The sequence below is a fragment of the Microchirus variegatus genome (assembly GCF_963457635.1).
Source record: "Microchirus variegatus genome assembly, chromosome: 6".
Classification (NCBI taxonomy): Eukaryota; Metazoa; Chordata; class Actinopteri; order Pleuronectiformes; family Soleidae; genus Microchirus; species Microchirus variegatus.
The window spans coordinates 20,127,118-20,151,166 of NC_139807.1; the positions used below are offsets into that span (position 1 = coordinate 20,127,118).

General features: G+C 39.8%; 2 protein-coding genes across 2 annotated transcripts; both read left to right on the forward strand.

The window, feature by feature from the left end:
• The first annotated feature begins 2,532 nt into the window (after nucleotides 1-2,532).
• Nucleotides 2,533-4,567, forward strand: med7 (mediator complex subunit 7). The gene is made up of 2 exons (XM_083891598.1): nucleotides 2,533-2,638; nucleotides 3,703-4,567. The coding sequence occupies exon 2, from the start codon at nucleotides 3,712-3,714 to the stop codon at nucleotides 4,471-4,473; it is 762 nt and encodes a 253-aa protein (XP_083747724.1). The 5' UTR covers nucleotides 2,533-2,638; nucleotides 3,703-3,711; the 3' UTR covers nucleotides 4,474-4,567.
• Nucleotides 4,568-6,844: 2,277 nt separating this feature from the next.
• lonrf4 (LON peptidase N-terminal domain and ring finger 4) lies at nucleotides 6,845-15,612 on the forward strand (the record flags this gene model as incomplete). Its single annotated transcript, XM_083891077.1, has 12 exons — nucleotides 6,845-7,145; nucleotides 9,967-10,085; nucleotides 10,576-10,698; nucleotides 11,798-11,986; nucleotides 12,081-12,198; nucleotides 12,340-12,415; nucleotides 12,590-12,704; nucleotides 13,038-13,159; nucleotides 13,271-13,429; nucleotides 13,624-13,786; nucleotides 13,922-14,071; nucleotides 15,440-15,612. The coding sequence occupies 12 exons, from the start codon at nucleotides 6,845-6,847 to the stop codon at nucleotides 15,587-15,589; spliced, it is 1,785 nt and encodes a 594-aa protein (XP_083747203.1). The 3' UTR covers nucleotides 15,590-15,612.
• Between the last annotated feature and the right edge of the window lie 8,437 nt (nucleotides 15,613-24,049).

Here is a 24,049-nt window from a genome sequence, read left to right on the forward strand (position 1 = left end):
TTTTGTGACTGTAAATATTTCTGGTGCTGCATTTACATCTTAGAGGTTTCAGTTTTCCTTTTATAATTTCCCACACTCACTCTCTCTTACAGGAATCAAAGGCAAATTAAAAAGTGATTGATAGACAGATTGGACACTATGATTAGGAACAATATGTCTTAGGCTCCAGAAATCACGAAGAATATCAGCATTTTGTTCACAGTGGACAAGTAGTTTCCGTATTCTGGTGATGATGAGTCAACTATTAGTTTAACAATCAGTAATAATGTGAATGCTGAACCATTTATTTAACCAGGGACCAGCACTGAACTAAATGCCACAATCAAAAACACCTAAAACACTTTAAAAATGGATACAATTGACATATTTGTATTGAAACTGAGGAATATGACATAATGTGGATTTTTTTCATATGCTTTTATGATTTAATTAATAATTTGTGTTTGTTTCCTTTGTGACTGTAAATATTCCTGGTGCTGCATTTACATTTCAGAGGTTTCATTTTTCCTTTTATAAGTTCTCACGCTCACTCGTACAGGAATCATAAGTGATTGATGAATGGATTGAACTCTATGATTAGCTGTAAGGAACAATAGTGTTTGGCTCCAGAAAATATAAGGATAAAAATGGAAATAGTAGCAAAATAAACAAGAAGTTTTGGAGTTCAAAGCAAAAAGTATATTATGTCTTAAAGTTTTGGATGAGAAAAGTTCATTGTCTTTAACCCTGGTGTCAATAAAAATGGTTATTAATCCAACACTGTGACTTTGACTGTATTACATCTTTATTTACATTTTATGTATTTATTTATTATTAATCTCTGTTCAATTGTAAAGGCTTGCATTGTGCATTATTTACTATAATGACAACAAACTAACTAATGTGGAAAGTTTTTACTTTTAATAATGTTGTATCTAATTACATATATACATTAATATATAATACTGGGGTGTTATGCGGTACTTAGCGATTTTTCATTTCAGGATTTCCCACTTCTTTTATTGAGAGTTTTCTTCTTTTAAAGTCATAAAATGTTGAGAACAAGATGTTAAAGGTTACTGTTTTTGTGCTGCGGTCAACTCAGCCGACGTTCGCTCTTCTGTGGTCAAACCAGACAAAACCGCTCGACGACTGCGCTCGTATTCTAGTACTTACGGTAGAAGCACTGACCCTGCCCAAAGTGAGCGCACATGCAGAGTCGGTGACATCCGGTTTTCACAATAAATCGTTAATAAAGCTTATGCAAAGTCTTTATGAGGAAATACAAATATTCATATATTCACATGGAATTCACACGTGGGAAAAAAAATAAACAAATACCTGAATGCATACTGAAAATTAATCAGTTGTACTTGATTCAGAGAATTTTCAAATCAAAAGCCCCAGAGTTTTTATTTATATTTATAAGCCAACTGATTATAAACAAACGGCTCTGTAATTTCTGGCAACAACTGATATCTGAGTTCAGCCCCATTACTCATATGCCAAAAATGGGTCTACTGAATTAATACAGAAAAATGTTCCGGTATTAGGACGTTTACATTTAAAACCCGACATGTCACTAATGTCCTGGACTCAGATATGTAAGTTGGAAAAAGATGGAGGACTTTTAATTTCATAATATGCGTAGTCACTGATGTGGAGGTATTCAGAGATGCTCTGAAGTGATATACTGTAAATTCGCCATTGCCATTTCTTTTTATAGTTTTGCCATTTCATACATTCCATTTGCCCCAAATAAAAAAAACGAATTCCCCTGATATGTTGGGGCAGCTGTGGCCTAGTGGTTAAGGCTTCGAGCTTGAGACTGTACGGTAGCCGGTTCGAGCAAGGCACCTAACCCCCTCACTGCTCCCCGAGCGACGCTGAATGCAGGCAGCACACTGCTCTGGGTAAGCGTGTACTTCACCTCGCTGTGTGTGTTCGCTAATTCGTAATTGGAAATTTCCCCACTGCGGGACTAATAAGGGACTAATCTTATCTCTATCTATGTTAGTGTTCTTTCGGGTTGTCGTACTCGTAACGTTTTGTTTTGAAAACCGGATGTCGCTCATTCCGGGCATGTGGGCTCGCTTTACTGTTTGGGTGCTTCTACCGTAAGGACTAAAATACGGGGGCACTCCAAATGTAGTTTCGGCTGTTTTATTGACCGCAGTTGTTGTTGTTGTTGTGTGTGTATGCAGTTCCCATGCGGCTGTTTTTAAAGCCTAGTATGCCCTTTATTTTGCCAGGGACTCTGAAAAGAAATTTGAGGTTCTTACTCTAAAAATAAACCATTATCGACATTTTTGACAAAACGGGTGACATCACATAAATGGACGGCGCTTGTAGTCGTAGCATACCTTGAAACGAACGTCTTTGTGTTCCTTCTGGTTTAGAATTCAAGCTATTTTACTAAAAAGAACGAACATATTCAATAGAATCAAGACCACCTATCCATTTCCTATTTGAAAATTCCAACCAATATTCGGTTACGTTGTTAGTCACGAGGAAAACTCAGCCAATGGAACAGGGGCGGATGTTCGTCAGTAGTGAATGGCAGGAGCTTGGCTTGCTATGAGCTAACGGTCCCAATATTTACTTCGGTCACATTTCTCTTCTATTTTCGATTCTTAACAATCGGACAGTCGTTTGAAAGGTGTGTATGGACATTTTCATTCACCCGTGTTGTTGTTTTGTATTCAAATTAACGGAGCTTCAAGTGTGAGGCGGTAACTAGTTAGCAATGGTTAGCATGTTAGCCACCATAGCCGCCGCCACAATACTATTTAACGAACTCGACAGTCGTCGTTCAACAACTGCTAGTGCACTGGGGACCGGACATATTCAGTAATGTCATAACTATTTTGGGTGCTCATTGAGAGTCTCTCCTCAGTTATTTGTGGCTGATTGTTACTAACCTACCGATCGTCGTTCACATATTATGTTAGCATTTAAGAACCGGCTATAAGCAGGGTAGCTTTTGCCTCGCATACCTTCTTTTTTTCTAACATTAATCTCGAAAGACTTTGGCCATACTTAATTAAAAAAATAACTATACTGTACTCATAACCGTGCTCATAATGTTACCATTCTATATCGTCTCAATTTTAAATACATAAATTGTTCATTATGTTAATGTTCTTATTCATGCCATTATATTTTGTTGCTTACCTATGTGCAGCTGAATTAATTTGATTTTGGGGATCATTAAAAGTTTATCTTATCACATTTACATTGAATTAATTAAATTATAATTATTATACAGTAATATCACATATATGTTAATGGTTTTAGAAGCCAAGCATCAAACGACATGATTCAATTCCATACAGTTATACAGTCATACAGAGAGTGTGTGTCAGGTGTGCTCCACTGAAATTAAGTAAAGTAACATGGTTATTAATACATGGCCATGTACTATCACTAAATGTATGTGTTGCATCATGTATTTGTACTGGTGTACATGTAACATCTTGAGGTCATTCAGTATTTTTTATGAGACACATTGCTTCATTTTTTGAATAGATGAAATGTGTGCGTCTATTGTTCAAATCCACAGACGTAGCACAATCTGGTGACTGTAAAAATTGTAAAAACTGCTCACCTCACAACTGTGTTTCTTTACACACACAGCTGGCCAACATGTGTTGCTAATTACTTGTTTCAAGGAATAATTATTTTTGCCTCAAAGATCGATAGCATTGTATTTCTCTCTTTCAGGTCTACATCATGGGTGAACCTCAGCAGGTTAGTGCCCTGCCCCCTCCACCTATGCAGTTCATCAAAGATTACACAGATGAAAACATCCGCAAGGGTTTGGCTCCGAAGCCACCTCCTCCAATCAGAGACAGCTACATGATGTTTGGCAACCAGTTTCAGTGTGATGACATAATTATTCGGCCTCTGGAGAGTCAAGGTATTGAGAGGCTCCATCCTGTGCAGTTTGACCACAAACGGGAGCTAAAGAAGCTCAACATGTCCATTCTCGTGAACTTTCTGGACCTGCTGGACATCCTCATCAAGAGCCCCGGGAGTATAAAGCGTGAAGAGAAGCTGGAGGACTTAAAGCTTCTGTTTGTGCACTTGCACCACTTGATAAACGAGTACAGGCCACATCAAGCCAGGGAGACCCTGAGGGTGATGATGGAGGTGCAGAAGAGACAGAGGCTAGAGACGGCAGAGAGGTTCCAGAAACATCTGGAGAGGGTGGTGGAGATGATTCAAGGGTGCCTCGCCTCTTTACCTGATGACTTACCACAGATAGAGTGCTCAGATGGCACTAATGACACGACAAGGAGTTTATCTGCTGCTGGTATTGGTTGTTCTTCTGGTCAAGCCCCCAGGCTGAAAAGTGAACCAATGGATGTGGAGGTGGCAGGTGCCAGCTGTATGGCAGCAGGTCAACAGGACAAGAGTACCCCTACTAAAAAGAGAGACAAAATATGGGACAAGGATGCTGCTATGTGTCGTATAATAGATGAAATTGCTTGAGTCTCATGTTCTGTTGTTGTGTTTCTTTTTGTACATTTAAACTGTGTTTGTTCTTTTTTTGTAAGCTGTAAGTATGAATACATGTGTTGTGTGTGGGCCTGAAATCCTGATTTCAAAGAATTTAATTATTATGCAGGTCAACTGGGGTGCCACCTCTCTGTTTTTGAAATAAAACCCATTAAAACAAGTAATTGATGTAGTGGTGCAATGCTATCACACAGAAGTATTACTTTAATCCTTTGGAATTTTGTCTGTAATCTAATGAGAGTGGTCAAGGAAAGGTTCAGTATATAGGCTATAGTCACACAGTAACCTTACTTCCAGAAATGTTTTCAGGTTATACCACAGTTCCTGTTAAGCCTCTGCAAGTTCATGCTTTGATTAAGAAATGTTAAAAAGGGCTCTTAGTTTGCAAATGGTATAGACAAAAAGCTGTATCTAGCAGTGGACATGAAAGCCAGCCTTCTTTTCTCATCACTATCATTCACTCCCATCACTCCATTAAAGTTAGAACGCTAACTCACTGTAACATCTGGTCTGCTAAAGAGGTAGCAATGCTCACAGTGCACATAATAATCCCTTCTAAGCCCAACAGAGAGATGCTCTTAACAAGTTGATTGATTGTTGACCGTCATTCTCTTTATGACCTTGCAAATAAAATGCACTGTAACAAAGGTTGCCTTCCTGAAACACACAATTGTTGCATAGTCATTTTAATTCAGTAGAAATCAGCACACCCTCAGGACTATTCTTAAAAATATATCAGTAACAGGACAAAACAACACAACAGGAAAGTCATTGTTCAAAACTCGCAACACACATTGATTATAAATTTCAGTCGAGCAAGACGAATAATTAACCTTATATGGATCAAACATACAGTAGGTCCCAGCTTGGCCATAGTCTTCCCTTTTCTTTAATAATACAGTATATTCCTGAACTTCATAATCCCAAGTGGTGAGAATAATATATGTGGAAACTTTTGGAGATTCACCTTTGCAGCACTTCAAAAATAACCCTAAAAGGGCATCACCTGACCAAATAATACTTTCCGTATGGGCTGCCTATTATATACATGTGTCTTTATAACTTTAAAACCTAATCTTGCAGTTATGTAAATTGCTCTATGATGAATGCTACTTATTAAGATCCTGGTGGGTTTTTAGGCTTTTCTTCCTCACATTCACCTCCAAATTACAATACATGTCCTTTCACTTGTGTAAAGAAATACATTGTGTAAAAGAAAGGGTAGGAGGTGAATCCATTTTTTCCACTACATGCATTTTTGGAAAAGCACAAATCAAATGTGTTATTTTTTTTACATATAAAAATGTCCATGATACATAAGTTGCCTAACTGGTCCACCTCATAACTGCCCTTGTATAACAAATGTAGGTTACACAGATATGTTGTTGTTCAGGCTTGTCTTGTCTCTGGACACAGATGTGTTCTCTTTCTGGAACAGTTAGTGCTTCTGCAGAAAATAATAATATTTTGTTCGGTTTGTAAGCACATTAAAATGCACATATAACTTATTTAAGGAATATGTAAAGGTTCATGTGCTCATCCTGTGTCTGCTGTCACCATCATCATCATTATTATCTGACGGGATTCCCAGCATGCGATACGCTCATGTGCAGAATCATCATTGGCACAGAAACCGAGGACATGATAATATCAGCCCACTCACTCCGTGGGCTTTTAATTACACCGAATAAAACCCTTATGTGCTGTATCTTTGTCGCAGGAATTGTGTTACGAAACTAGGCATCCTTTGGTTTCACAACAGGGCGGAAAGTCTCCCTCTCGTCCAATGGGATCGCTCGTTGCTGCGTCACATGGTCTTTATTTATGTAATGTAACGTAACAGTGTCACACAGTAACCCAGCTTTGAGGCTCTTTGTGCATCGTTACGGGAGTTAAAATCGTACACGGCTCCTAAAAAGAGGAATATTGAAGTCACTCGTACTGCTCGTGAGGTGTTTGTGGAGTTCAGACTGAAAACGGACTTATTTGTATGTTATTTTCCCAGCCTTGTGAGGGGGAGACGTCATGCGTCCTTTGCCGAAGACCAAGTTTTCGCTGAAAATGGAAAATGTCAAGCTTTACACGAAAATAACATTGTGAGGTGAGCAAATGAAAGCTAATATTAGCATTAGCTGAGCTGTGTTGGAGGTGAAGTATAAAAAAAGAGGGTAAACGCTCACTATATCAGCAGCTGTCTGTCAGTGTGTCGTTAAATGCTTAATTCATTGTTACTATCACACACTGAAGCTCCGTATACACTGCTTCAGCGAAAAAAAGCCCAGTATTTGCCTACTTCAGACTCAGGACACAGTTACTCTGTCGTGGTGACATAACGCATTCAGCCATGGACCTGCTGGAGTGTCCGCTCTGCCTCTTCCTGTTGTGCGAGCCGGTGACCATGTCGTGCGGTCACTCTTTCTGCCGGAGGTGCGTGGACGGCAGCCACCTACCGTCCAAATGCCCGGCGTGTAAAGTCAGGCTTAAACAAAGGGAGGTGAGAGCCTCGAAAAACAACGTCCTGCTCATCGGCGTGGTGGAGAAGTGCTGCCCGGAGGAGACCAGTGCGAGGAGCCTCATCCAGGAGAAGCTGAGAACCAGCGAGTTCAGCGAGGCGCTGCACACCATCAACGAGCGGCTGCACGCAGGTAAATAAAGGGACACTCGATCCATTACAGCTGCAGGCAGACACAGGTGTGTCTAACTAATAAAATATCATAAAATCCATGTGGATAAAACGCCGATACGATCAAAAATAACCTAAGACTCCTAGACTTGGCTCCATACACTTAGTTTTGTCCAGACCCGATATCATACCCTTCCTGACACCTATTAAATTTCAAAGCTGTTAACAACACATAATGCACCCAGAAATTCTTGAATTGTGTAACATTATGGTTCTCAAACTGTGGTACGTGTACAAACAGTGGTACGCGAGATTCCTCTCTACAGGTACTTGGAGGAAAAGCAGAAATGTTATATGCCATGGTATGTGATCGGAGGGTTTGAGTTTGGGTTTGCTTTGAGTTTGACCAAATTGTGTTTCTCCTCAAAGAATAAATATGCACACTGAGGAGAGAGTTCAGCTGTGAACGTCAACACAAAAAGAGCCTCCACACCTTTAAACTCACCCCTCCCTCATATAAACACCACTCAACAATATACCAATAAACCCAATTTAAAGAAATAAAACCTGATTTTGTTAAAGCAATCTCATTATGAGGCAGCTCAGATTGTAATCTCCTCTGTGTCAGTTATATGCTTCTGTACATATTGAAACATGTGATGATAAGAATTTTAGATTGTATTCTACATTTTCTACATCTAGTGATTTCGACCCATATGTGAAACTAAGCATCATTGGCTCATCCCTTGTAGATTTATTCAAACTTCATATGAGACGTTTTACAACAAACTGAAAGTTAATCAAATTTACACCATGCAATGTAGGGGTGGGAGAAAAAAAACGATACAATGATTGATGTTACAAATAAACATTAAGCTTTTTGTGGATTAGCATAAAAAAAAATGTTTCAGTCCACCAGATGGAGCCAAGTGCTCCCTCTCACTATAACTGTTGCGTAATATGATTTTGTGGATACATAGTATTTTGCAATATCGTGTTAATATTGTATCGTGTTGTCTCTTGCGATTCTCACCCCAAAGCAGTGTATATTCATTTTTCGTGTAATTGGAAAAATCTGTGTGGAAAAACACACAGAGTGCATAATATAAACAGAAATGAAAAGTTCTTCAGACAGCAAAACAGACAGCTGATAATTCGTTTCCTAAACCTAGACGTCTGCAATGTCTTGTTTTGTCCACTAATCAATACTGTTCACAGGTTTGTTTCACACAGTAGGTACTGTAATACTCACACTCCATGTGAAGTATTACAACGCCTCAGTCGTTCTGTTAAATTTACATCAGTATTTCAAACATCAAATATACATTAATTATTTAAGAAATTTTTTGCACTATTTAAATTGCAAGGGATTATTCAAATTAATAATTAACAATTGCTCTCATTACTTAGAAATAAGTCCACTATTTTCTTGATTAATCAAAAGTTTTTTTGAAAAGCTGTTAAAAACTTGACAAGTAAAGTTGATCAGCGTTTCTTAAACCTCAAAATAATGACGTCCATGAGTGTTTAGTTGTCTCCTCAAAACAAGTACAGTCAGTTTTTAATTCAAATTTCAGAAGTGATACATCATTTTTGATTGACTTTTGCATTTATTATTGAATACAATTTGAATTTAAACCTTTGACTCATTCTTGTAGTTTCCAGTCTTTAAACTGTGGAAATAAGTTATTGATAATTTAGTTTTGCTGAGGTTCACACTGTTTTTTTTCTCACAAAGTTATATAAAAGTGTGTATTTATTTAAGAACACAGAATGACAAACATTTTGCAAGAGATCATGGAGTTAGCACACAGTCTTGGGTGATGCCTAGTGAATCCTCTCACAGGATACACTTGATATACAATATGCACAGCAATGACATACAGATGCAATGACAGAAAATACAGGAAATCTGCTGCTGATTTCTGTGAATTCACTGTTCCCATTGATTAAGGTCATCTATGACCTGGATGTGGAACTGGGTCGTGAACCAATCCTCAGGTACTCTAGCGTCTTGATAGTTTTCCCTATATATTGAATATTGAAGCATTTAGGGGGAAAAACAACAATTCACACCGTTTCATAATGAGGAAATTGAACTGGAAGAAGCTAACCTACATCACTCTGGTGTCAGTTAGTCACACACAGTAGAAAAAGCAGCTACAGCAGCTGTTGTCTGGCAACAATATTGCACACAGGTTGAGATAAGACTGCCAATGCTTCATGCACACAAAAGGAAAATGTTTTCATGGTTTCTTAGAGCCACAGATTCCTAGAAACAGCATTGTAATCAAAACTATGCAGTTATTTGTCTTCTGCGTTTGCCTTCGTTGGTGCAAAGGGACAACTTCTGTCCTACTTACTCGAGTCTATCATAGGCCTCCTGGGGATCTTAGGACTGTTTGTTCTACAGTGAATCAATGTACATAGTTACCATCTCATCTCATCTCAATTAAATGTTGCCGTTTCTCTTACCTCAGCAGTCCAGTCGGACTTTGTCGGATGATTTCCTGGTTGGTTTGTGGTCTGTAGTTTTTAATTTGCCTGGTAATTTTCCTTTTATGGTTTCATAACATGGGCATTGTCAAGACCAGAGGGAGTGTCTGCCTTTAAAGACAGTAAATAAATATGCCTCACCTAAAGAAACAGCTTTGGGCGGTTTCATCCCTCAAATGTTTTTTTGACTCGTTATGCAAAACCAATTTATATGCTGTCATTTCATGGGTGTAGGTTGCATGTTGAGAGTTGTGTAAACTTTTTCAAAAGTTGGAAGAATGCAGCAGGATTCTGCCTCATCTCTTTCCCCTGTTCTTAATGTCTCTCCTGTGTCTTTTCACCCTCAGTCCCAGATGACCAGAGTCTGAAGCTGTACAGAGCAGAAGCAAACTGTGGCCTGTTGCATTTCTCTGATGCTCTGATGGACCTCGACTACCTCTGCTGCCTTCGTCCCAACTGGACCGAGGTAAGACTATGATGGCCAAACAATCTTTTATATATATCCAGTACTGTGCAAAGGTTTCAGAGCACCATCAGCTTTGTTGTTTCTGCTGTCTGTCAAATTATGTGATCATTGGAATTTGGAATGAAGTGATGTGGCATAAAGCTGGTCTTATATATCAGCGAGCTGTCAATGATTTGAGTGACTCATATTTAAAGTGATTATATCTGCTGCTTTTGATGTTATGTCATACAGAATATTACGTAAACGGCTACTTATGTCATAATGTCATTTAATCACTATTTCCTGTGAATAGTGGGGGACAATCATTTCATTTTATACCCAGTTTTGAGTTTTATCACATACATTCACTATTCAAAATAACACAAATAGTATCACACTTAAATGTAATACATGCCAACCTGTTGATGCGGCAGTGTTCTTAGGTGTTATATGGTCTCTGCAGGCAGTCATGTGCTTTTCGCTCTTGTCTTGTCTTGTCTGGTCTGTGCAGGGTTTCTATCGTAAAGGGAATGTTCTTCTGGAAATGGGTCAGCAGACAGAAGCCCTCATCCAGTTCCACCATTGCCTCAAACTTCAATCTGACTTTGTTCCTGCAAAGAGCCAAATCAAGAAGGTTTGTTCACATTATTCAGCCACAAAGAATTACCAGATTGTATTTTTTGCTTCATGGAAAGCCAAATTTATACTGAACTAAGATTAATGGACAGAATAGCAAGAATGTGTGTGTTTTCTTCCATGACAATAGTACTTGAATGTTTACATTCACATGTGAATCAACTTAACCATCTGTGCTATCGACCTCATTTTTGAATGCGAAGGTAACCAAGGGTTTGACTTTCTGTCTATGTGTGGCACTCCTGATATTCTTTTTCTCAAAGTAGCAAGGAACAAAAGAGTCTGCTGTCTTGAATATATTTATTGATAACACATTTAAAATGGCATGTCAGTTCCACATCAGTTTAATATTACAGAGTGTTATTTGGGACACTTACTCAGACACCAACAGCACTTCCTCATAATTAGCTGTGGTTTTACCGAGGCGTTTCATAGTGTAGACACGTCTCTGATATGGGATGATCTTCTGTAGATTTATTTTCAACAAAGTGAAATGAGCAGACAGAGACATTTCGGTGGCTTCTCCATACTCAAGGCTTTTAGTTGCAACATGTTTCCTTTTTCCTTGGAGGAGGGCAACAATATATACAGTGCTTTGTATCTACATTCCTGTCTTGCTCGCGGCACTTGATCAAAACATTCCCGTTCCATTAAAGCCTTTTGCATAAACCACCTGCTGTTATAGCAACCCCTGACACACATGGCACCCGTCTTCTACAAGCAATATTAATTAATTAACTCCGATTAATATATTAATCAAAGTTGTTGTCCTGCCAAACCAGAAGACCTGCATCTTTCTGCTGAAAATAAGGTCTCTTTAACTTCTGGGGCTAACAACCTAGAAACATGAGACAAAGGAAGAAAATACTTGGTCCTCATGACTACTCATTGTCGTTTGCTGCACATTCTGCTCCCAAAGCTCACCTCAGGTCCTCAAATTAGATCTGAGAGACCCCCCCACTAGCAAAAATAATACATTGTGTTTTGAAATGTCAAATGTATTCCCATTCACAACAATTTATTTTGGTTACATTTCTCCATTTACTGGAGAACATATTCATCTTAATAACAACTATGTGATTCACTTCAAATGGTAGATCCTGGGGGCAGAGGGCATGGCCGTGCCGGAGGAGGTGTCCTGCATCCTGCAGGTTGTGTCTGAGTACCTGAAAGAGCCCTGCCCCATCACCAGCCTCAGTGGATCACAGGGGCTGACACACTTTGAGGGCCTCAATCATCCAGTGAGAGAGGAGGGGGAGAGCAGAGAGAGGAGAGAGACACACCAGGTACGCTTGTTAAGTGAATTCACTTGGTTAGCAGAGGGGTTTTAATATAAATTTAACCCTAACTGATCAAATTATTTGCCTTTTTGGCTCCTAGGCGAAACATGACACAGGTACCGAGTGCTGCCTCAGCCTCTGCCAAGCTGTTTCCTTCCTCCCAGTGGCAGAAGAGGATGAGGAGATGATGATGAGGAAAGAAGATGGACATGGCAGATGTACGTAGACACACTTGCATTTTCATTATTCCTGTCCTTGTCATTATTTTCTGTGACCCTATTAACACATTTCCAAAAACACCCAACAAATGTTTTGAACTAGGAGATTCATTTACTTCTTCTTTCTCCTTTCGGTTTCAGGTGAAAGTAATCACTGCAGAGAGAAAACGCTGGCTGTTCTCACTGTGTCAGACTTTGAGTGCCCTCTCTGCATTAGGTCAGTGTCCTGGAGTGCTCAGATTAATAATGCACCACTGCCTTCTGTAGTTCAGCCCGTGTCTCTTGTTAATGTTTAGCTGGAATACACACAAATAGTCACCACTTTCACCTGCTGTACAAACAACATTAACCCTTCCTCTGATTATGTCTCCTATGTTTGTGCTATTTAAAGGTTGTTTTACGAGCCAGTCACAACTCCCTGCGGTCACACATTTTGTAAAAACTGCATAGAGAGGAGTCTGGACCACAATCTCCGTTGTCCACTCTGCAAGCAGCCACTGCAAGAGGTAACTACAAGCAAACTCTGATTCAGGCCTCTGTATTCACTTCTGAGAACAGCCAATATTTGCATGAAGTTCAAAGTCAAAGTATAACTAATATTTTCATTAACAATTATTCTGTTCAATTTTCTCCATTAATTCTTTATTTGTCTGGTCCGTCAAATATCGCTGTATTTGTGATGTCCACATATGTCAACAAACTAAAGCAAATTGTCAAAGTGAATATCTGTATTTTATATCCAAAAATGCACCAAGCATACCCTCACCCAACTGAACACCATTCATTTTTAATATTGTGTGTGACTGCTTATAACATGCTCTTGTGTTTTCTCTTCCTAGTATCTAAAAAATAGGAAATACAGCCCCACAGTTCTGCTTCAGGACATCATGTCCTGCCTTTTCCCCTCACAGCTGGCTGAGAGGAAACAGGTGCACGATACTGAAATGGCTGAACTGTCCAAGTAGGAAGCTCTCATTTGAAACATATAACACAATAAACGCAGGATTTATTTGTGGTAAATGTCCGGAGAGTCTCACTGATTTCTGCTCCGTCTCTCTCTCTCTCTTTTCAGTCTTAATAAGGACATCCCCATATTTGTTTGCACGGTTGCTTACCCTGGTATTCCCTGCCCCCTGCACATCTTTGAGCCTCGATATCGGTTGATGATGCGTCGCTGCATGGAGACGGGCACCAAGAGATTTGGCATGTGCAGTTATGAGCCTGGCAAAGGGTATTTGATACAAAAAAAAAACTAATATTTGTGCAGCTAACAATTTTTTTTTTTACATAGTTTGTTTAACTACTCAGATCGACTGACTTGTTTTGGTAGATAACAAGGTGCAAACTTAAGATACTGTAAGAAACATGGAAAACAGTTCACAGATATGAGAAACAGAAAAAAATAGAAATAATATTGTCTCACAGGTTTGCAGACTATGGCTGTATTCTGGAGATTCACACTCTTGAGCTGCTGCCTGACGGGCGGTCATATGTGGACACTGTAGGAGGCAGCAGATTCCGGGTGCTAAAGAGAGGTCAGAGGGATGGCTACCAGACGGCTGATATAGAATACCTCGAGGACATCAAGGTCAGCAGCTTGCCATCACAAACTCTGCCAACATTTAAAGAAGATACACACTGAACATGTTCCTGCTAGACAGCTTAATAGTTTGACCTCTCCTCTCACCTCCTCCCGCTCTTGTTTGTTTCCTCTTTTTCCCAGGTCGATGGTAGCGACGTTGAGGACTTGCAGTGTCTCCATGACAGTGTGTATCAGCAGGCTCAGGACTGGTACCAGCGCCTGAGCAGCCGTATTCGTGAGCAGATCGACAAACAGTACGGCACCATGCCAGATAAGGAGGACAACATTCAGGTGCGGACCTTAAAGTTGTGACAGTGTGTAAACTTGTAAGGCAAATTCATAGTTTATCTTTCTGCTGAGGTCAGCTATTGTCCATGGTAGAACATTTGGCATCACCCATGTTAGCAGCCACATGAATCCCTAAATGTGAGACTGTGTGGACCTTATGCATCACTGACATGTAGTGGAATACAATGTGAGAACATGTATGCATGGGGGCTGAGAACTAATTATTTTTCTTTGGAGATATTCAAATAGTCTCCCTGCCCACACAGTCATTGCATGGTCCGTCTCGTTACACTGCTTCACTCAGGTGGGCAGCCGAAAGGGAAATACCGAAGAGTTGCTGATTCAAATCCCTGTGAGGTCAAGGGATGGGAGAGGTGCCCAATCCCTATTGCTCATTGTTAGTTGGACACTCTTAATTGATCCCAGCATTACTCCGTACTACTTGTGCCAGTCCCTGGCTGAGTTGTGTCAGGAAATCCTTGCTATATCAAATATGGGGCGACCCCGAGAGAGAGGGAGAAGCTTACTTAGCTAAGCTAACGGGTAAGTCTGCAGAGTGTATGATTTTCTGCTCTGGAGGACAGTTTATTTTGTGTCCTCCAACAGCAAAACAACATAACATCCCGCTGTTATTTTCTGATGGATTCCATGTTGACCAAAAGCCAGACCTTACTTACAGCGACATCTGCTGGACCATGCAGTAATTGCATTAGATGGAGTTAAAAGTTAAAACAAATTATAATTTTGGACAAAAGGTGACATTCCGAGAGTGCATATGACCTACACATACCCTCATTTTAGAATGGATGGAGCCATGGTCAATAAGCAACATTCCGTGGACAAAGAACGATCAGAGTAACATGAATACATTTGTTTTCTTTCTGCTGCAGTGAAGGCTTTCTAACTTTCCCAGTCAAACAAAAGTGGTTAATTGTTCTTACATTACTGTAGAGTAACAGTGTCTGATTGTTGCTGATCGCGCAGAGAGGATAATGTGTTCTTTTATGTTGATCAAAGTTCCGCTATTGTTTAATGGCGACGTCGTGCAGACCTTTCCAATCAAGCTGCACTCAGCACCATCACAGCACTGTGTTAACATTACCCTTGACACAAATTAAAACAGACATTATGTTCACAGAGACGAGATCTGTGCCAGCTGCAAACCTTCAGTGGAAATGTTGTCTAGTTTCAATTTGGGTGATAAAACAATTTACTGAAAATTGAGAGAAATGAGTAAGCTTGAAAATGTAGAGCAGTTTATGTCAAGTGGGTCCTGATGAAGAGTTTATTAGCCTGTGTGGTACTTAAAACATTTTCCTGATAAACACGATTACGTGTCATTGCTCTAATGCCTTTTAATTTGTCTTGTAGGCCTCGTCCAATGGTCCAGCCTGGTGCTGGTGGCTGCTGTCTGTCCTCCAGCTGGACCCTGCATATCAGACCACCATCCTGTCCCTAAACTCACTCAAAGACCGTTTAGGACACCTCCGCCTTGTTCTTGAGTATTTCTCTCAGAGCTAGAGCCCACAGCTCAGAGGAATCATGGTACCACAGCCAGCTGGGACTCAAAATGTTTCCAGCACACAGCTAAATGGATTAAATCCAATGAACTCACTGCTGCCAAAAAGCATAAGCTTTTTTATTTTTTTTATTATTATTAATAATAATAAGTGAATCTGAATCATAGAGGGACTGTTTTAAGCTTTAGGCCAAATCACCTTTGTCAAATGGTAAGATTGTGATTTGCTTACAACAGTGCAGCTTTTACAGGGTGAGTTTTCTTTCTGTATGAGTTTACATACGTTTACCATTTGCTTCCCTGTGAATTTTGTGTTTTCAGAAAAAATTCTGGATTCACGCTGTACTGTAAAAACTGCAGGGATGACCAAAGATACTTCTTATTTATGGTCATGAAAAGTAAAGTGGTGAATTATTATTATTATTAGTGGATCAAACAAGAATGTTGATTTTCTAAGAAACAATACTATAAATCAACACTAGGTGTCACAGTTTTTATCCCACCATTTATTACACACATGAACATGCAACATCACTTGAGCTGGTAAAGTTCAGTGCACTATTGCTCGTACTGTTGTTCATTCTCTTTTTAAATAAGACTCTTTGAAGTGATGGAGTTAAATTTGGAGTGAGATGACACTAAAGCACAAATGTGCAGAAATGTTAAGGACTATGCACATCAGAATATATTAATTGATCTATCTTAGTAATTATCATTTGGGGTCATTTTGAGGTCAGGATTACTGCTCATAATGCTTGTGTCTTAGTGTCATCTAATAGCCGTGACAGCAACTGACTGTGATTCATGATTTTTATGCTATTGATTAAGCTTAAAATATCCCTATTTTGTATTTGTAAATATTGCAATAATAATTTATAGGGTCACTTGCAATGTCAGTAACCGGGCAATGTTTTTACACATTATTCAATCTTTGGATAATGTTAGTCCTTTGGTGAAAAGAGAAGTCTTTCAGATGGGGGTCACTGAATGAGCTGTTCTGTGTGAGGCTGTATGTTGATGTTCAAGTGGATTCAGCACTAAAGTGTGGTTGTGTGCCAAGTGTTAAGAAGGAGTCATATTTGTCAGACACCACCTTCATAAATAGATAGTGTACTGTGTTATCGTGTTTGCCTTGAAACACAAGAACGCTCTCTTGCATGGAAGCAGATGTAAAATATTCTCTTATTGGGTGTGATTTGGGCTGAGTCACAGTGCCTCTGCAGGCTGCCATAGCTACATGTGCCCCCCATCCTGTCTTTGTGTGTGTGTGTGGCCCCTCACTAGTCTTAGTGCCACTGAGTGCCTGTGCCAACTCAATAGACTTGCATCAGACCTGCAAGTCTTAAAAGTTTCTCCTCAATGCGTGAACTGTGTGTTTTTGTCATAGCCATGTTTTTATTGCTTCAGTGCTACATTTCTTAAAACACTGAAGCTGCAATGTAATGTTAATTTATAAACGAATATTGGCGCCACTGAAAAAATTGAAAAATTGATCTTTTGAACTTTAATTTCTGTGTAATGTGTTACTTTCTGTATCCATGTGTTTGCAGGGGTTCCAAGAAATTAACAAACTCCTCTTATAATTCTTCTGATTGATGCCGCGTCAGTTTCTGTTCTGCAAGTGGAAATTCACAGGTGTCACCTGCAACCTTTTGCCCCATTGAATGATAATACCCATCAATCCCACTGGTGTCCTCTCATATGGGCCACGGTGTGTAATCTCTTTTCGTCTAAATGGGAACATAATTAAAAAAAATGATATCATGTGCCATAGATGAAGACACAAAACTAGCAGTTGATACTTCAACTTCCCCAGGAGAATGCTACTTCCTTCTTGCCCATTTTTTATGTACAGTGTATAAGGGGTTGATTAGGGTTTACTAGCGTTTGCATGATGTAAATTTCCCATGAATGCGCGTCTGCGAGGTTCCTCAGGATGTCTGTCTACTCCCATCTTTATTGGCCACAACATCATGACGGCACTAACCGTGTCTGCTTTCTTCCAAATGGACCATAAGAATTATAATAACTCCACGTCTACAGCTATCCACAGCTATGTGTGCATGTCTGCAAGCAAGTGTAACTGAGGCCTTAAAAAGAATAGTTTGCTTAATTATAAACTGTGATGTGTTTGTCTACATCGCAGGCTGAATCTTGGCTTTGACCAACATATCACTTAAAGTTTATTTCGTACATCAGCCACACAGATGCATTGAAATCGTAGGCTAGAATTAACAAGGCACAGTAACGTGTCCCAGTCAAGGACAAATAGTGGGGCAGTCTGGTTGTTTACCTGAATGATAGCCTTAACTCTAAACTAAGACTAAGTGAAGTTACAGAAAATAAACCATGTTTTTACAGTTTCATAATATACAGTAGGTTGAATGATTTTGACATTTTTAATGCTATCCGAGTGTGAGACTTGTGAATGTGTAAGTTTCCTCTCTGGTGTCACCAGAAGATGGTCTTCATCATCATAAATGTCAATTTCAGATGATATAATAAAGGGATTGAATATTTTTTGTAAAAGTTTTGAATGTGCAGCCTCTGAAGCCTTTGTCGCGAGCATGTGTCAGTGATGCATGACTGCAGGTCCTTGACCACGGAGGTGATTTCTCTTTTTTTTTTGCACACTCTACTATTTCCTGTTTGTTTGTTTGCTAGTTTTTATGCTCAGAAGCAGTTTCCCACATTTTCCCTCTGTTTTTCATGTCACATGTATGCCTGGGTTTTAAGTTTATTACTTGAAGATTGTTTTATTGAATAAAATGGTGATGTACTGTATATTGATCACAACAGTAAGTCTAATAGTGGTTTACTTATTGATCGCATTTCCTCACTATTGTGCCAAAATGCTCTGTATTCAGCATGTTCACAGTCAAATATCTGTCATCTTAGAGTCACATTCGCATACAATTGTTTAATGGCTCTACTTTGATGTCCCTAATGTAGTCCAGACATGATTCTTCATCTCCTTTAAAGCTTTTGCCCCTTTTAGACTCTGGCAGACATCCATTAGCTACAGTTGTGGCATAATTAGCCATCAGGAAATGTCCTTTTAACACAGTTAAAACATTTTGCACTGAATACACATCATCTCTAATGGAGAACATGGAGCATAAGTGATCCGTTGTTGGCAGCAATTCCCAGTGACAGTGAGTCTTACACTTGTCTCCTCCAGAGAGGCTGTGAAAAGCACCATGGCTGACGTGTTCCTGCTATGAACTGCAGCTTTGCTTAAAGTCTTGGCTGATGTGGTGTGCAATAGCACTGCAGAAACCAGAGACATCTCTGTACAAACACGTCCATGCAATTGAAATGGAAGTGCAGGCTTTTTAGGTTTTAGTATTAATTCCTAATGCCAAGAGTGCACCATTTGATTATTGTTTATCCTTTTAAAATCACATTATAAACACAGCAAATTTAAAAGCTGCATTAGGCTTCATTTGCATGTTATACACCACCAATTCTTTGGTCATTACAGTGACATTATGAGCCAAATGGAAGTGCTGGGATCTATTGCAATTCACAGCATGACAGAAACCGCTACAGATTAAGGGTGATGATGGCAGTGAGACATGCCTCACATACCGACAGACAGAGAAACAGTTATAATTACTGAGAGGATTGTGAAGTATTGCAGCTGCAGCACACTAAAGGACAGCCTTGGGTTTGCTCATTTGGATAGAAATTAAAATTAGAATAGACAGAATGGGTATTCCCACTGAATATTTTTTAGATGTACTTGTTCATTTGGTATCCACAGTAAAATATACTTAAAAATAACTGCTTTTACTATGTTATTGTTGGGGATATACACATTTTATCCCACCTAACATATGTATTCACAGAGATGAAGCCTCTACAAAGTGTGACCCTTACAGGTAGCCAACAATGTGAATAACTTCCTGCACATGAAACGGTGATTAAGTCTTGAAACATGTGTTGTGAACAAAGTTTCCACCAGGGGGCAGTCTGTAGCTGTGAAAGGATGACACAAGTATGACTCAAATGGAATCATACTTGACAAAACAAGATGAAATCTCATTAGAAAATGGCTCATATGAGTAAAAATACAGCCCTTTCTCTGATAATTTTAGCTTCATGGTGGGGTTCAAAAGACAGGGTCTGAAAGGGAGTATGAATAACATCATACAATCATGAAACAGGCAGACAGGAAGTAGTTATTTCGAATGCACTAAAAGAGAACAAAAATGAATGTTCGTAAGAGAGGATGTGTGAGAGTTGGTGTGCATCAACTACACCCCCATCATGAAAAGAAGAAGAAGAAGAAAAAAAAATGTCAGTGTAGCCGAATGAGACGCGTGTCATGCCAGCCTTCCTCTGCGTATGAGGCAGGCAGATGAAAAGAGGTTTCACTGGCTTCAGCTGGCTGCTGTAATGCAGCTCAGCCTCGACATCAAAGCCCATTACATTTGAAGAATGCCACAGCTTTTCTCAACTAAATTGATCCATCAGCCTGCACCGACTCCCTGCTTGTGTATGACTGACTAAGGATGACAGGCGTTTTGTAGGAGTTATCACAAAAGGAGTGTGTGTGTGTGTGTGTGTGTGTGTGTGTGTGCGTGCGTGCGTGTGTGTGACTAAGACTAAATATCCTCACAGGGACAAGGATGTTGAGAGAATCCATCACATGTTTTGACTGTTTTAGAGTTGGAAGTCAGGGTTTGGGGATTAAGGTAGAATTTATGTGCAAGGTGAGAAACGCAACAGAGAGATTGGTTTCAGTGCAAGTCCTGAAAAGCGAGTGTGCAGACTGTGGACATGCACAACGCTTTAATAAGTTTCTTCCATAATTACGAAACAACTCACATGGGCTCTCTCCTAAAATAGACCAGCCTGCAATATAGAACAACACCAGGAGAGTCCGATAGCATCAGAGGATGAATGCAGCTCTGTCGTCATAGGAACAAAATCCAGCCTGTGAAACCTTGATATCGAGAGAGAGATTATTCATTCACTTTCTACTGCTTCATCCTCCACATGAGGGTCAGAGGAGCTGGAGCCAATCCCAGCGGACATTCACTCTCACACTCACACCCACGGTCAATTTAGTTTCCATGTAACCTCATCTGTGTGTTTTTATACTGTGGGAGGAAGCCGGTTAATCAGGAGAAAATCCACGTGCACAAACAAACTTCCCACAGAGAGACCCTCAGTCAGGGGCCAAACTGGCGCCCTTCTTTGCTGTGAGGCAACAATGCAAGCCACTGCACCCCTGTGTGACCCAGGGGGAGAGAGAATATCAGTTTGGAAATAGTGAAACTTTTGTCTTTGAGTAACACTGCCTGAAAGACAGGATGTGGGGAGTTCATTCCAACAGTGAACTGAGGAAGCTTGTTGTAAATGTGTGCTCGATTGATTAGGCCACTTTTTCATGTCTGATACTGAAATCACAATCTTGAGAATTTTTCAAAGCATCATCATCATTCTGATAGTCAGTTTCCAGCTTTTAGATTACTTAAGAATATTAAGGAAATTACTATGATGTTTGCAATTTCATTTTTGCAGTCTATAAGCTAAACATAATACAAAAACAAATGAAGCAGATAAGAATTTTCTGCTGGGAGATGACGAACAAAAAACAACAAAAAAACAACACAAAGCTACGGGTACAGGAGGGGTGCTGCTGGAGACATGATATTATGCAAGTGGCTCACTGATTGACTGAGTTACCACCTGCTGAGAGACACACACTGTGGGGGGTCTGTGGGGTCTCCTTTCACGAGGTCCTCACAGTTAAACGAAGTGTTCTGTGCCAATTGTGTTGCTTATTTATAGGCTTATATTTTGTACTCAAGGGATAAAGATCCAAATGAAGAAATGGTAGGATGAGTAACATCTGTGTGTGCATGTTTCCATTCTGGTCTCCACATCTTTGGACTGTTGGAAGTTATGTTTTCATGTGTAATGTACTGTATGTATGTATAAATATAAAGATAAATGCTATATGTATAAATTCATCAGGCCGCAGTGCTTGTTGCACGGCTGGGTCCTGTATATTAACATCATATGTTTAAATATATGTTTTTTTTTTTTTTTTTACCATGTTCAAGTATCCAATTTTAACACTCCTATATTCCTATTCATGACCTCTTCAATAACTTGTCACTCAGTAGTGGCACAAAGTAGTCCGAGTTAAAGCAGAACTATGCAGGATTTTAGCCTAATTTAACAGCTTCAGAGTGATCGGGCTGTTTTTTTCGATTGGCGAGAATTGAAAAACAGAAGCAGCGTTGTGTTTGTCACCTCCATTAAAAAAACAAGCACATGGACATGAGAGGGGAAGAGATGAGGAGTTTTTACGACAGTTTGGATAAAGAGGTAGACAATGGATGGATGGATGTTTATGATTGCGTCGTAAAAATATATACTCTGAAACTGTGGGGGAGCTCTGTGGAGAAAAGGTGAAAAAACTTAATTACAAAAAATTTAATTTGCTTTTGTGGTCCGTTCTGAGTGGCATTTCTCTTGGTCTGAGGTGTTGTTGAATCACATTTACATAGAACAACCCCCTCCTGAGCACAGATATCATTGTTGTGAGCTACAAAGCTACACAGAACAATACATATACAATACATAAAAAAACTACGTAATATCCTCTTAAGATTTGAAATGAAATAACTTAAAACATATAGGAAGGGGTGGCTTATTCTGTTATAATTTCTTGTCCTTACACTCGTGTAGTCATACAGTGGTATGCAAAAGTTTCGGCACCCCTTTAAAGAGATATTTCACTGCTGGGAAGTTGAATGTCTATTAAAAAGGGGTCATCTGTGGAGTAGAAATGTGAAATAATATTTGAAGAAAGTGCCTTCTTGGCCAAGAAAGGCAGAACATTTTATTTTTAGCTCATGTACACTAACGACAACAACTCCCAGAATGCTCTGCGTGCCACGCTCACTTCCATCTCGAGATCTCGCAGCGCTGCCTCACCTCCATTATCACAATGAAGCGGATAGCGTGAGTTGTGTTAAGTTTACACAACTCACGCCTTGATGAATTAGTTGGCGAATACATTACAGACCTGCAAATTACACAGGTTTTTTTTTTTTTTCTGTGGTGCTAAATTGTACCGGGTCGTGCAGTAAAAACAACGAAAGGACAAGCAGTAAGTTCCCATTATTTGCGGGTCAGTGATTCAGAGCGGTGAAAGCTTCAAGTCGGCTATGCTAAGCTATGCTAAGCTTCTTTGGAGTTTTTGAGAAGTGTCCGAAGACAAACCTGGAAACTCAGAAAGTTTACAATCTCCATTTGGAGCAGGAAGACGTCACTGAGAGGTAAGACTGACGCTAATACTCCACTCTATTTCTGCTCATAGTATACGATGTGATATAGTTGTCAGCAGTAAATTGACAACGTTGTTGTTGGGACCTAAGCTGTGCGGCTGTGATCTATTGTTCTTTGACTAAGGCCTGTATGCAGACTAAAAGCCTGATTTGAGTTGAACAAAACCTACACTCCTCCATTTTGTAAACTATGTGGTTTTATGACTGGAGAAGACTCTCTCTTCCGCCGTCTGTTTCATGGCCCCTCGACTGGTCAACCATATAAAACCAAAAGACAGACATTCTTCTCTCTCTTGTTTCTTCGCTCTTGCTTGCTGCTCTGGTTCCTGCTTTTGGCCCTTGGCTCCGGCCATGGCCTCTGGCATGCGATTCTCCCGTGCTGAGATGGAGACTCTGTAGCCGCCAGATTCCATCCCTCCACCTGTGTGGATCACACCTCGGCCGACACATCCCTCCATACCTGACGCGCGAACTGCTTCCACTCAGAGACACAGAGGATCAACAGCTGTCTGCTGTGAGCCAAATAACGGCCCCGTCCACACTCCGCGGCTCCAACAAACTGGACTGGACTCACGGACGGAACACACAACCTGGTATCGGCTTACAGTAAGAGGCAACGTGTTCTGGGCAGAGTTAGATTATGTTTCTGTGTTTGTTGACTTTTCTTTGTGTTGAACGTGTTGGATTGCGCACCCACACGTTCGCATTTGTGTTATTTTCATAACTACGCGTTTTCTTTGTTTATACTTTGTGTTCGTTATTGTGGTTTTACTGTTTAATGCGGAGCACACCCCGCTGCAGCCAGTGCCGGCCCTGAGTAATTTGGTGCCCTAGGCAAGATTTTAGCTAGTGCCCCCTTGCATCACAGCAGTCAATTTCACAATCAACTTCCATACAACTGCATGTGTGTATTCAAGATCTTATTTATTTGAGTAAAAAATATCACACCAAATAAAAACTAAAGAAAGAAACAAGTGATAAAATTAAAAATACAAAATAAATAAGGCAAACATATTAAGCCGAACACTGCACACGAAAACAAGTGACATAAAATGAATTAAAAATACAATATAAATATGGTATTGCACAAAATAATAAATAATGAAACCATTGCAGTCTGCACTGATGCTGTGTCACTGGGCTGTGCAGAGG